General features: G+C 37.3%; 1 protein-coding gene and 1 long non-coding RNA gene across 2 annotated transcripts in view; one reads left to right on the forward strand and one right to left on the reverse strand.

Moving 5' to 3' along the window:
• Positions 1-14,065, forward strand: part of LOC117025224 (uncharacterized) — a 69,369-nt gene that overhangs the window by 24,771 nt on the left and 30,533 nt on the right. The gene's annotated exons all lie outside the window — the stretch shown is intronic.
• The window catches only part of PPEF1 (protein phosphatase with EF-hand domain 1), an 84,624-nt gene continuing 73,123 nt past the window's right edge, over positions 2,565-14,065 (reverse strand). The window contains exons 12-17 of the mRNA XM_033111042.1: positions 13,756-13,941; positions 12,216-12,358; positions 8,927-9,033; positions 5,660-5,823; positions 4,452-4,536; positions 2,565-3,232 (exon numbers count right to left, since the gene is read on the reverse strand). Coding sequence (XP_032966933.1) covers positions 3,024-3,232; positions 4,452-4,536; positions 5,660-5,823; positions 8,927-9,033; positions 12,216-12,358; positions 13,756-13,941 — 894 coding nt within the window. The 3' untranslated portion in view covers positions 2,565-3,023. The remainder of the gene's footprint in view (positions 3,233-4,451; positions 4,537-5,659; positions 5,824-8,926; positions 9,034-12,215; positions 12,359-13,755; positions 13,942-14,065) is intronic.

Below are 14,065 nucleotides of genomic sequence, written 5' to 3' on the forward strand. Positions count from 1 at the left end.
AAAAAAATAATTGGAAAAAAATACCATGTTCATGGATAGGAAAACTCAATATAGTAGTGATGGCAATTCTCTCCAGATTAATCTATAAATTTAATACAGTTCCCATAAAAATCCAACAGGGGATTTCACAGAATTGGCAATCTGATCCTAAAATGTGTACAGAGGACCAAAAGACCAAAGAAATTTTAAAGAAGAATACAGGTGAGGGAGAAGAAGGGACACATAATACCAAATATCAAGACTATTATAAGCTATAGTATTTAATACATGAGGTATTCATGAGATGATAGACCAAAGAGACCATTAGATCATAACAAAGCCTAGAAACAGAGCTTACTGTATGACAGAGGTTGCATTTCAAATTAGTGAGAAAAAATGAACTATTCAAGAAATGGTGCATCTACACCACACCCCAAAATTTCCAATGGATGCAAGAGCTAAATGCTCTTGAGAAGCAAATTCTTTGAAAACTTTTGAAAAATATAATCAATTTTCATTACTTGCAAGTTATATTGTTATAATCACTGTGACCACTGAATTTGCGAATACTGAATGAAGCATTGTTCCTAGGGAAAATACATGGTTTGGTCCCTGCGAGCCTCTTGTCACATTTTTGTCAGTTCATCAACAACATAACCTTGTTTTATGTGTTTCTGTTGAAAAAAATACCTCATTCAACAGATAGTGTAGATTTATTAACACTGAACTCATGGCTAGCAACACTGTAACTCATGCCTGAATGAAATTTATCTAAGGCATGTAGTTTTGCATTAAGGTATGTGACAAGTTTCTTGCACTTAGGAGCACTTATCTCTAAGATTCTGTTCTTCTGGAACCACTCTCAGCACCAAATTCCGTACCAATCAGGGTTCAACCAGAGGCCACCATGTAGGAGATATATAACCAGTAGTAGAAGTGGCTTATGCAAAGGTAGAAGCTGGTTAAGCAGGCTCTATAAGGCTGTATGTGCCATACCTGACGCTGGAGCTTGCAGTCCAAAGGCAGGCAGTCCGGAGGGAAGATGAGAAGCAGCCTCGAACCCACAGGCACAAGGTGGCACCCCACAAGAACACACTGATGCCTGAGTCCATGCTTATTGCCTCTGGTCTTCGTGACAAGGTCATCCTGGAGAAGCCAGGGCCCTTTGTCACAGAGTTAAACACACACACCTGGCCCAGGAATCAGAGAAGCTGACAAGATCCAGGGGAATCGTAGAGAAATTGCAGGCCTAGCTGCACTTCACAAAGCACAATGGCTGTGCTTCCCTGTGCCTTCCAAATCTCTCAAGAATCTCCCTTGTGGCCCACCTTAACCAGAAACATACAAAGGGAATTCTGAGAAATGTAGTTCAGCCTAGCCAGACTGACACATTACAAAGCCATCACATTCTTTAATTGGTTATATGTCTCTTCAGACCCTCCTCTGTTCTAGAGTCAGCTTTAGTAAGTTGTATTCCCCTAGGAAATAGTCCACTCTCCTACTTCTTTAAAGTATTGGGATAACGTTACTCACAGTATTCTTATGAACTATTCTGAGCAATTTCTGGTAGAGCTACAGTTATATCCCTTTTTTGCTCATTAATATGGTTATCTTCTTATATTGTTCCTAATTTAATTGCATTATAATAGAATGTAGTATCTTTGTTACTGACTGCTTGGTATTTGAGATATTTCTGTGGTCTAATACATGATCAATTTTTATGTATAAATGTTCCATGTGTGCTTGAAAATAATGTGTCTTCTCTAAAATTGATTGTAGAGTAGGTGGATTAATTGTCCAAACTTCTATACATTTTTTTTATTTACCAACAGAGGTATATTCAAAATCTCCCTCTATCGATTTCTCCTAGTAGTTGTGTCAATTTTTACATTATAAATTTTAAATCTTTGTTATCAGATGCATATATATTTATAATTATTATATCTTCCTGGTGAATTCCTTTTAGTATTCAGTAACAACTTTTTTTCTATCCCTAATGATATTCTTTCCCTTAAAGTCTATCCTGTCCAATGTTAATATTGCTATGATTTTATTTATGCTTTTTTCCTTGTCCCCTAGGGGTTTCTCGTACTTTGCTGCCAGCTCAGCTATGCATTTAAAAAAATGTTTGTTGGGGGGAGGGGGGTTGACACAGTGTCAGGGATATAAATGATAAATGTCAAACTATTACATTGTTTTGTGCACCGGAAACTAATAAAGAAATTTTTTTTTTAAATATTTGTTATATTTTAGCCATTATTTCTGGTGTGTATAGCAGGCAGGGTTGCAGGATATCTACCCTGGCATATTGATAGATCTTGAAATTCTCAAACTTAGAGAAAAATTAAAATACATTTGCCTTTAAACAGAAATCTATTGTTTGATAGCAGAATACACTGCACAATGTATGCATAACCAAGGCCCCATTTTACCAATGAAGGTGTCAAACCACATTAATTGTAGGGCTCAATCTGAATGTATTCACTTTGTATCTCCAACAGACAAGAAAATATGCTTTTTCAAATAACACACTCCCACAGCTCCCCCCAAGAATCTGATATGGCCCTCATTCTGGAGAGTGGTGCTCTTACAATTGAGAATCACTGGTTTATGGTATCACCAAAGAAGATTACATTTGACAGATGGAAATATTTTATTGCATTAATAGTCTAGTATTCCTCCTCCTATCCCTCAGCTACTCACAGATGGTGTACTTTTCTCTGGCGCACTGTGGGTACATTTCTGTATGTTTCTAAACTGCTCTGGTCTCCTGGTTAGGTGACATCCAAGAGACCAGTATTAGGTTCAAACTCAGTTTCTACCTAGAAATGTCTGGGTTCTGCCACTGGAACCAAATCTATCAGCTGACATTTAACCTAATCTTACCAATAACAGCTTACTAGGGATTTCCATGACCTACACTATACGTCTGCTTATGGCATAAATTGAGGTGTACTTTTCTTTACTACTGTGAATTTCAAGGGCCCTGGAAAAGATTGTGTCAGTGGTTGTTCACAAGGAGGAGGGAAAAGCCCTAATTCTTGTTAAGCAAAATTGGTGTCTGACTTGTTCAACTTATCAAATTTGTGGACTACATAGAAAGCCTTAAAAAACTCATTGAAGTCGATGCCTCCATCTTCGTTTAGGTCCATTTTTTCAGCGAGTTCATAAACTTGGTGATCATCAATATGAACATCGTAGTGACTACTGAAAAGTTTCCACATGGAATGAAATTCTTCCATGGAGATCAGACCTAAAAGAATATAGGAGAAAGCTGTGAGTGTTCACTTTAAGACCCACCTAAGGGAGGGTTAGGAAGTCGTACTGATTGAATAGTCCTAATTAGAAGTTCACTAACATGCCTGACCATCAAGACACTGAAGAAAATAGAAAAGATTAAAATATAAGAAACAATATGTTACTTTAAACTACCAAGTGATCCTGAGATTATTCTAAAACTGGAATGAGCAAACAGTCAAGGAATTGAGGTGGGGGATTGTGGACTGTGTATATGTGATATAGAAATTACACGATCTAATATCTAAGGGAGAGGGACATGGAAGGAGGGCAGAGAGGAGAACAACAGCAAAGCAGAGGGAGGAGATACCGTGGGATTCAGTAAGAACATTGCAAACAATGGCTCAGCCATTTTTTATAGGCAATAATTTACTTTCGTGTTTCATTAATTTTTTTGGTAGTCAATGATCTCTGCAGTTGGACATTATCTGATGATCTTTTTAAAGTTTGTAATTATGCATCAAAACTAAGCAGAAAATGAGTTTTCTTAGCCCTCAGTCCCATAAATAGAATCAGAACTCTAGGAATGAATTTTATTGCCAGGAGTAACTATGACGTTTAAATGGACAGTGAATTATCTTTTCATCTGTGCTGTGATCTATAAAAGGAGCTATTCTTGTCTGATTCATAAATACATAGGCCTATATACCGAGTTTCCCCGAAAATAAGACCTAACCGGAAAATAAGCCCTAGCATGATTTTTCAGGATGACATCCCCTGAACATAAGCCCTAATGCGATTTTTGGAGCAAAAATTAATATATGACCAGGTCTTCTGTTCAGGGAAACACAGTAGTACCATATGATTTTGAATACTGTTTGTAGTCAAACTAAAATAACAAAAATATTAAAGGGGCGGCCAGTTGGCTCAGTTGGTTAGGGTGCGGTGCTCCTAACAACAAGTTTGCCAGTTCGATTCCCCACATGGGCCACTGTGGGCTGCGCCCTCTACAACTAGACTGAAAACAACTACTTGACTTGGAGCTGATGGGTCCTGGAAAAACACACTTAAAATAAAAGTTAAAAAAAAAAATTAAAGATGAGTACCCCCCCACACATACCAAGCTAAATCAAGTTTGGATAAATAATGGAATAGGTGAAAACAGAGTTTTGGTTTCAGAGAAATAGACTAGCCCTTGCTTTTTACTGCTAGTGAACTAATCAAAGTTAATTTACCTGAGTGATCAGTGTCAATGATATCAAAGATGATTTGCAGGTCAGAGCGGTATCTGTACAGAGTTTCAATTACAGCTGACTGAACCTAAAATAAATATTTTCTAAGTGTTAAAACATATAGAATTAATAACACAGACCAATTTTAGTAAACGTAACAGGCACAAAACATCATCACCAATTCAAAGTATGTGATTTACATAGACATTTGAGAAGGCAGGACCCTTCTTGAATCAGATAGAAGACCATGCTCATGTTCTGATGTGTTTCCAGTCTTTGCTTCTCAGGGGACATGGCCAAAAAGAACCAAGAAGTAGTAAATAACAATAGCCAACATTCACTGAGAACAACTTGTGTGCCGGGCTCTGCTCTGAGACCTGTTCTGTGAGTTGTTTCATTCAGTCTTCAACACAGCCCAAGGAACAGAACTGTTACTATGTCCATTTTATAGGTTAAAGAACAGAGAGGTAAAGTAAGTTTCCCAAGGTTCACATAGCCAGTAAGTAGGATTTGAATCTCAGCTGTCTGAAGCCAAGGCCTGTGGAGCTCAGTCACCACCATAAACTGCCCCTTAAGTGAAGCCCAAAGCCTCCTTCCAGTAGATATTTGAGGCTCCCACCTGTCTCTTACTTCCCTTCTCTCTGCTTTTAACTTCTCATCTCCCCTGCAAAAAGTCATCCCAGTCCTAGTTCCCATCAGCTCACTTTCAGCCCAATGTTATAACTAACTACTGACAAGTTGTTAACTTAGAAGTATGGGGTGGGGGGGTGCCTGACAACTCTCCCTGGGGTATTCCCATCTTGATAAGGGATTCTAAACTTTAAAAGTCTCTAAGGTATAGGATGTCATATCAGTAAGTCTATACACTCAGTTTAACAGGGAATATGTTGAGTATTTTAAAAGGTGTGTTATATGAAAGAATGGATGTCACATGTACCCTTCTGCTGGACAGCACTTAAGAGAATCACACATTTGACAGGGATTTGCTTGCAGAAGTTTTTTCTTCTTTTCACCTATCCTTAGGACGCACACATCTCCTAACCAGATCATAAGGTACCTGAGAGATCCCCGTAGGCCTTTCCTAAGACTGCCACTCTCACCCATTAGATGATCCCACTCCCAACTTTTCAAAGGACTAAGTTCCTCTCATTGGTTGCCCAAAGGGGGTTTTCACTCCAGCTAGGTTTTAGCCAGGGCTGTGTTTCACTTGCCTCTTTCACAGGCTTTTGAATGTGGATATCGGAGAAGCAGGACATGTAGTCAACATTTCCATCTTTGTCTGTGGTGACCAGATGTGAACTCAGGGATCTCCACGCTAACTTCAGCCCCAGAACGTTCTGCATGGAAAAAGCCCACTGGCCCAGAGAAAGTTTCCCTAACAAAGAAGGAGAAGGAGAATGAGAACGAGAACAAGAACAAGAAGAAAGAAGAAAAGAAAAAAGTCTATTAATTGGTTGATAATTTGATAAAGAAATGCAACCTCCCTGAGAGAGCCACTGGGCAGCCTGGGGTTTTGAGACCCGGGTGCCTCCTGCTCCCCTTTACAATTTGTCCTACTAGGCCGCACGCCTCTGAACAACTAAAGAAAGTCTTCGGTGTTCCACAGCTCTTTCCCTTACTATTGTTATGTGTAAGCAATCAGACTTTGGGTGTTAGATCTTTTTCCTTTTTCTGTTTAAAAAGTAAGGTATGTTTATAATAGAAGATTTGAAAATGCAAAAGGATATAAAGAAAAAATGATATAAAGGATAAAAGATTACTTTGACTTTTAACATTGTGGCATATTATTCACCTCTCATTTTCCCAGGTAATATCCTTTCATCCCCTAATATTATATGTAGTTTTTCAAAATATAAATATCTTATTTCCTGATTATTAAAGATATGCTCATTTGAAATGATTTTGCATAAAAAAAACAATGTTATTACTTCTAGTGTTTTTTCTGTCTATATAAATATGTATATATATAAATGTATATATTTTTATCTTTCTTAAAGGCAAATACACATTGTACTCCAGTATATGTTTTATACACATGGATTATATATGGCAACACACACACAACATATTTATTCTAACCTGATTTTTTCACTTACAATAAATCATGGACATCATCTATGTTAATAAACATAGATCTACATCATTGTTTTAATGGTAATGAAATGATTTCATTATTTCCTTAGGCTCATTACTAGAAGTGAAATTGCTGGATAAAAGGATATGACCATTTTTAAGGGTTTTGATATATATGGCCAAACTGCTTCCAAGAAAAAATATCCATTTACACTTCCACAAGGCCATTTCCCATACACTTACCTGCTAAGGACATACTTCTTCTTTTTTTTTTTTTTTTAATTGAAGTTAATCACACACGGAAAAGTTCACAGAACAAATACGGAACTCAGTGAATTATCACAAAGGTAATTCTTATGTAACCACCACCCATGACAAGAAACAGAACATTGCCAATATTCAAAAGGCGCCTGTGGCCCCTCACAATTACTATAACCTCCCACTTTCCCAAGGAGAGCCACTATATTGATTTCTAACACTATAGTTTACTTTTTTGCTTTTTTGATCTATATATAAAACAATCATAAAGTATATATTTGGAGGGGAGGTCTGGGTTCTTTGCTCAACATTAAGTTCATAAGATTCAGCCATGGTGTTCCATTTAGTTGTAGTGTCTTTCATTTTCATTGATGTATAGTATTCCATGGTATGAATATTCGCGATTTATATATCCATTCTACTGTTGGCAGACATTGGGTTATTTCCAGTTTGAGACCATCATAAACAGTGCTGATAAGAACACTCTGTACATGCCCCTTGGGTGCACTGAACCTGTAGCTCAATTTGGGTTGAATTTATATCTTGACAGCATTGGCCCTTGAACATAGTAATATCTACCCATTTGTTTCGATCCTTTTTAATTTCTCTTAGTAATATTTTAGAAGTCTCATACATCAATCATCTGGTTTCTTCCTTGGTACATGATTTCCATTATGAATGGTATCTTTTAAGATTTTCATTATTTGAAAGTTCATTGCTGGCTACACTAGTTATTAATTTATTCCCACTCAGCTCCAATTCTACCCCTCTTTGCTGTGTGTCGTGATATTGGAGCTGAACTCTGTAAATATTTCTTTTTTGGCAGCTGGTATAATGTTAGGATTTGTAAGCAGAGCGTACAGGAAGAATGCTCCAAGATGTAGCAGAAGAAATGATTCTGGTGTGCTTTGCTTCTTGTTTCTATAGCAATAACATGATTGCCAAAGGTGTGTGGGAAATGCAATGGTACCCAAATCTAGTGAATTTCACTGACATCACAGTGGGTGCCTCCCTTGCCAGCAGTGTGTGGGAGATACAATGGTGCATAGCCCAAAGAGAGTTTTTTGGCACCACATTGGGTGGCTCCATCTTCTCCTGTCCTACACCACTAGCTGCAGACCAAATCTGACCTGAGACACCTAGGTGAACTTCCACCCCATACACACCCTCTCCAATGAGGTCTGAATCTTAGCCTTGGTTGGGAGTAAAGGATTCTTCCAAGTTTGTTCCTTCCTTGGGTACTCTCTCTTAGCCATAGAGATAGTAGCTGTTCCCAACACTTCCTATTCCTATATTCTTTAGAGTTCTCTTTTATCCCTATTAGTAATTAATCACTTTGTACTAGTTAGTAATTCTTTATATTAAGTTTCCCTGTTCAAATCACTGATGTCGTTTCTATACTCAGAATAGACTCTGATACACTAGTATATGGAAATGCAATCAATTTTTGTGTATTGACCTTGTGTTCTACAACTTCCTAAATTCACTTATTAATTCTAATCGTTTTTCTATGGATTTATTTGGGTTTTCTATATACTCAATCATGCTGTCTACATATAGTAACATTTTATTTCTTCCTTCCTAATTCTTATGGTTTTATTTAACTTGCCTTATTATACTGGCTAGCATCGATAGGACAGTGTTGAACAGAGGCTTGACAGTCTTGTATTGGTTTCCTATTGCTGTTGTAACAAATTACCACAGACTTAGTGGCTTAAAATAACATAAATTTATTCTCTTACATTTCTGGAGGTTAGAAGTCCAAAATAAGTTTCATGGGGAGAGGAGATGCAGCCTAGAGATTTATCTTACTTATTGTGAGGCTGGTAAATGCAGTACAATTCTGCATCCTCTAGAATCTAGTTGTTTCTTAACAGGCAGGCCTTCCAGAGTCTCTAGTCTGACATACTACCAGAACAGAAGTCAAATTCAGGGTTGTTGTTGTTTTTTTTAATTGAAAGAAGCTTATGAAAAGGAGGAATATGCCTTTTCCCAGGCATATAATGGATTATATTTTATTTTTATCTCTATCATTCTTTCCTATTAAAAATAGAGAACTGAAATCTTAAGAAAGCAAAGAAAATGAAAACTGATCTGTATGTAACCTGATATGTTAAGAAATGGTAACCATTATATAATTTTATTACCTGATTTTTTGCGGTCTTGAAGTTGGAAAGCATTAATGAGGTCAGTTTTTCGTGAAATTATTCTCTCTTTTAATATCCTGATGGCACTACTTTCAATAGTAGTCACCCTATGTTAAGACAAGAATTGTTACGTGACAGTTACATTAATTACCCTGTTTTGTTTCATTTTAATGTGCTATGTTACTTACCATTTACCAGTTTCTACTTTAAATGAATTGCCTAACTTCATACATACTATGTTAGTAGGTGGTGACTGTATGTATATGTATGTATGTGTATGCATGTTTTGTGAAATTTTAAAAGGATTACCATTGGTGTTCTTTTTAATTTCAAAGATTCACATGAACAATTAATGTCTGAGAATATCAAAGACAGTTTTGAAAAGGAAGGAAAATAAAGGGGGACTTGCTATAGCAGATATTGAAATTTACCATAAAGTTACTGAAACAGCAGGTATTGACACAAGAGAAGACAGGTACATGAGTAGAACATAATAAAAATTTCATAAATACAGCAAACTATATATGACAATGATATGTATGACAAAGGAGCTATTACAATTCAGTAGAAAAGGACATTTTTTTAAAATGCTGCTAGCATAGTTAACTAATGGACTGGATGCTAAATTATCTCAGACTATTTACAAAAATAAATTAAAAATAAAAGGAGGAACAGAGGAACAAAGTAGTCATGAGTCATATATGCCACAAAAAGCAAAATACCAGATATAAATCCAACTATATCAATAATAACAACATATGTGAATGGATTAAATAAATCAAAAAGCAGAAATTGTGAGACGGGGTGAAAAAAACAAGATCCAACTATATGTTGTCTACAGTACACAGGCTTTAGTTTCAAAGATACAAAGAGTTTGAAAGGAAAAGGTCAACAGTACAACATGCAAACAGCAACTATAGAAAGTTAGAGTGGCCATAAAATAGTAGACAAAGTAGATTTTAAGACAAAGGCAGTTACTAGAGATGAAGAGCGATATTTTATAATTATAAAAGAGTCAATCAGTCAAGAAGATAAATACATATGAACCTAACAACAGAGCCCAAAACTACATGAATCAAAAACTGACAGAATTGAAGAGAAATAGGCAATTCAACAATAATAGTTGGGGACGTCAATACTCTGCTTTCAATAATGGATAGAACAACTAGGCAGAAAATCAGAAAGGATAGAAAAAGACTTGAAAAGTACTATAAACCAACTAGATTTAACAGTTACATAAGGTCGGACAATTAAGTTCGCGAACTCAGCCTAGAAAAAGTGCTACATACATAATTGCTGAATATCACTACGGTCACCTTCGAAGTACTCCCCTTGGGAAGCTATACACTGACGCCAGCGCCTAGTCCACCCTTCAAAGCAATTTTGGGACTCTTTTTCTGGAACGGCCAACAGAGCTGTCTTCATATTACTCTTGATGACCTGAATGTCATCAAAATGTCTTCCTTTCAATATTCCCTTTCTCATTGGGTAAAGAAAGAAGTCATTGGGGGCCAGATCAGGTGAGTAGGGAGGGTGTTCCAATACAGTTATTTGTTTACTGGCTAAAAACTCCCTCACAGACAGTGCCGTGTGAGCTGGTGCATTGTCGTGATGCAAGAGCCATGAATTGTTGGCGAAAAGCTCAGGTTGTTTAACTTTTCCACACAGCTTTTTCAGCACTTCCAAATAGTAAACTTGGTTAACTGTTTGTTCAGTTGGTACAAATTCAAAATAAATAATCCTTCTGATGTCAACAAAGGTTAGCAACAGCGTTGCAACAAGTTCATGAACTTAATTGTCAGACCTCATAGTTAATAAGTTACATGTATATAGGATATAAAAAACTCTTAAACACAATAATATAAAATGGGAGAATAATCTATATAGGAAATTCAAAAAAGAGAAAATGCAATTTCTAAAAACATAAGATGGGTAAACTCAGCTGTCTAACAAATTCTAATTAAAACAGTGATATTTACCATTTTTACCTATCAACTTGGCAAAAATTAAGAATCAGATCATAATATCGGAGACTAATGAGGATGTGGAGAACTGGTATGCTGTTTTTCAGGTTTGTTAATTGTTACAACTCTCTTAGGGTATCTAGCAAAATTTTAAACATATAAATCCATAAATCTCACATTTTGAAATCTTACATAAAAGCAGCACTACAACCTATGTATGTATGTATGTATGTATGTATGTATGCATGCATGCATGCATGTATGTATATACACACAGAGAGAAATGTTTGTTATAGTATTGTTTTTAAATGCAAAACACTGAAACCAATCTGGATGGCCATCAATTGAATAATATTTAGTCACTCCACAACTGTTATGGCCTATGTATACTACAGAATATTGCGGACCTACTAAAAAGAATGAGTTAGGTCTATCTGTACTAACTTGGAATAATGTTCATGATAGAATCTTTAGGGAAAAAAATCAGTTGCAGAATAGAGTATGCAGTGTGAATCTATCTTTGTAAAAAATATATACGTATGGTGTTTACTGACTTTCTCCTCCCACTGGGATATGCATTTGATGAGGGAAAGGACGTTTGCCTATTTTGGTTACTGCTATATCACCTGTGCCCAGAACAGTGTCAGATACATAGTAGGTGCTCAAAAATTTTTCTATTCAGTGATTGAAGAATTGCTTGTCTATATTTGTAGGAGCAAGGAGAAGAGGGTGGAAGGGTCCACACCAGACTATCAATTTCAGTTGTCTATGAGAAAAAGGATTATTGAGAAGTAGGGGGAGAGAAGATCATTAACATTTTCTTTATACGTCTTTCTTTTTGGGTCTTACTTGTTAACAATAAACATACTCATTTTATATTGAAAAAAATCTTAAAACGATAATATTAAAGGGAGAAAAGGAACAGAAGCTATAAATGCCATCATACAAAGAAGCACAGTCAACTCTTTTGTCATATACATTCTGGGTAGAGAAGAGACGAAGAGGCAAGACCAGACTGGGCTGTTTGGGGTCAGAGGTTGTAAGTTTACGGGGTTGGGTAGGTATGGGGACCTTCTTTTCTTTATATTCAATTAGGGACTGTTTGTGGATGCTGACCGCTTCATCCATCTAAAGAGATATATGAATTAAAAATTGCTCCTCTTGATGTCCAATGTAAGTGCATTCACTACTTGGTGTCTGGAACTATTTCCATTTTGTTTATACCAATGAATAACCAATAAGCAGTTGCTGGCCTTAGTCACTATGGATTGGTTCTACTTGGTCACCAGTCCCAGCGCTCAGAATTCCCCTTAGAGTATACACACCTTTGGTGAAGAGGCCTTGAGCGTGTAACCTCAGTTACTTGGTACTGGAAAAATCGAGGGCGGGTACCACGGCTCAGCTTGATATAAGCTCCTCGATTGCTGCCTTCTGCATAATAATTAGATGCAGAAAATACAGTAATAACCTGATTAAAGTAAAAGAGGGTCAGATTCACAGAGTTAGTTCTCAGAATGTCCTACAATAAAGTCAGACATAGCTCAATTCTTTCAAAAACAAAAATCAAAGTTCAAAATCCATACAAATTATCCAAGTCTGACGAGATTTCCTGTGACTCCATCGGAGAGAAACAAGGCTTTTAAATCAGTGTCCCCAGAAGTACTGATTTCTAGGCCTGCTATTCACAGTGCATGGCCTTGCAATCCTGTGTACAATTTCAGCTCCAAATCTTAAAATCCCCCTTAATGCTCGGTTTTGCAAATTCTCATTTTCCAAGGGGGTAAAGCCTTTATTTTCTTTCCTTGTGATATTTGAGCTTTCAAAATAAAGTTTGCCTAGTATCAGTCTTTTTCTTTTGCTTAGAGCTAACTGATTTAGAGGGTTCAGAGCCCCCCACAAAACCAGTGCTTTAAGGGCAGAGAAATGGTGGCTAGAATTAGGGACCACGACCACTCCTGTTGGGAAGGAACCCACCTTGGAACAGCAGTGGAGGTAACAGTGACAGTGACAGGAAACCTAGCTTAGGCCCAGTCCTGCCCTAATAAGCATTTAACTTCAGACAAACCACTGCTATTTTCTCTCCATTTTCTCATTACAAAGAAAACGTAGATAATGCTTGCCTTAACCATCTCACAATTGTTAGTATGAGCCTCAAATGAACTAACAGAGTTAAGAAAAGTAAAAGTGTTGAAATAGAAGGAAATGGCATGTAATTTGATATGCTTTTTTATTGCTGTTTAGTATCAGAAAAGGAGACATCCTAGCACAACTTGGGACATGAAATCAGTTTCTCAGTCCTCACCTCTTGTAGCCTTATGACACACCACACTGCAGGAGCATCACACACTCCATTTCAGTGGATGCAGCTAAAGTGACCGCAGTGAGTGACTTGCTAGAGCTCACCTACTCTGTGAATGGAAGGGAAGTGTGTTTTGTGGCTCTGCCCTGCACAGGGAAAGTGGAAAAGGTGAGAGAGTGAACTGGATTCGCTGCTGCTTCTTAAAGTGCTCCGTGAGGATATGCATATTCTTAACCCCACTGTACTGGAGCATTGCCTTGCGATTAGTAAAGAACAAAGCCTTTCTGTGTGTGTACTTAGTGTCCCACGTCAGAGTTTCTACTTCTGGGATTAGGGAAGATCAGGGGAAGAAGCCAAGCATCTCTTAGGGTGAGGGACAGAGAGGCCCCTTCAAACAACCTATGTGAACCCTCGTCTCCTGCTTCTGTCTATCGAAGCACGGCTTTCTCTTTTGGAACCAGGCAACACATCTTCCCATTGGCCTCTAGGAAAGACACATCCTGTGACGCAAGACTATGCTTGGGGGAAGGATGTCTGTGATGATGTCACCAACAATATTAGCTTACCTTCCCATTATGGGTGATTTCATAGCCTTCGGGCTTGCATTCATGGGATCTAATGAGCAGCTTCAACTGGAACTTACTAAGAACCTTGGCGGTAACATCTGGTCCAAAATAGTAGCCCCCTCCTCGACTTGTGTTTGGATGACAGCCTCTTTTGTCTCTGGGATCACTCCACAGAATACTGACAACCTTGAAACAACAAACTAGATTAGGCTGCTACTTACAAGTGAGAGTTCATTTTTCTAGAGTCCAACTTCTTTTCCAGAAATATTAACCCACATTATCCTAAAGTCTTACTATTTCTCATTTCTCC

The sequence above is a fragment of the Rhinolophus ferrumequinum genome, chromosome X (assembly GCF_004115265.2).
Source record: "Rhinolophus ferrumequinum isolate MPI-CBG mRhiFer1 chromosome X, mRhiFer1_v1.p, whole genome shotgun sequence".
NCBI classification, from domain to species: domain Eukaryota; kingdom Metazoa; phylum Chordata; class Mammalia; order Chiroptera; family Rhinolophidae; genus Rhinolophus; species Rhinolophus ferrumequinum.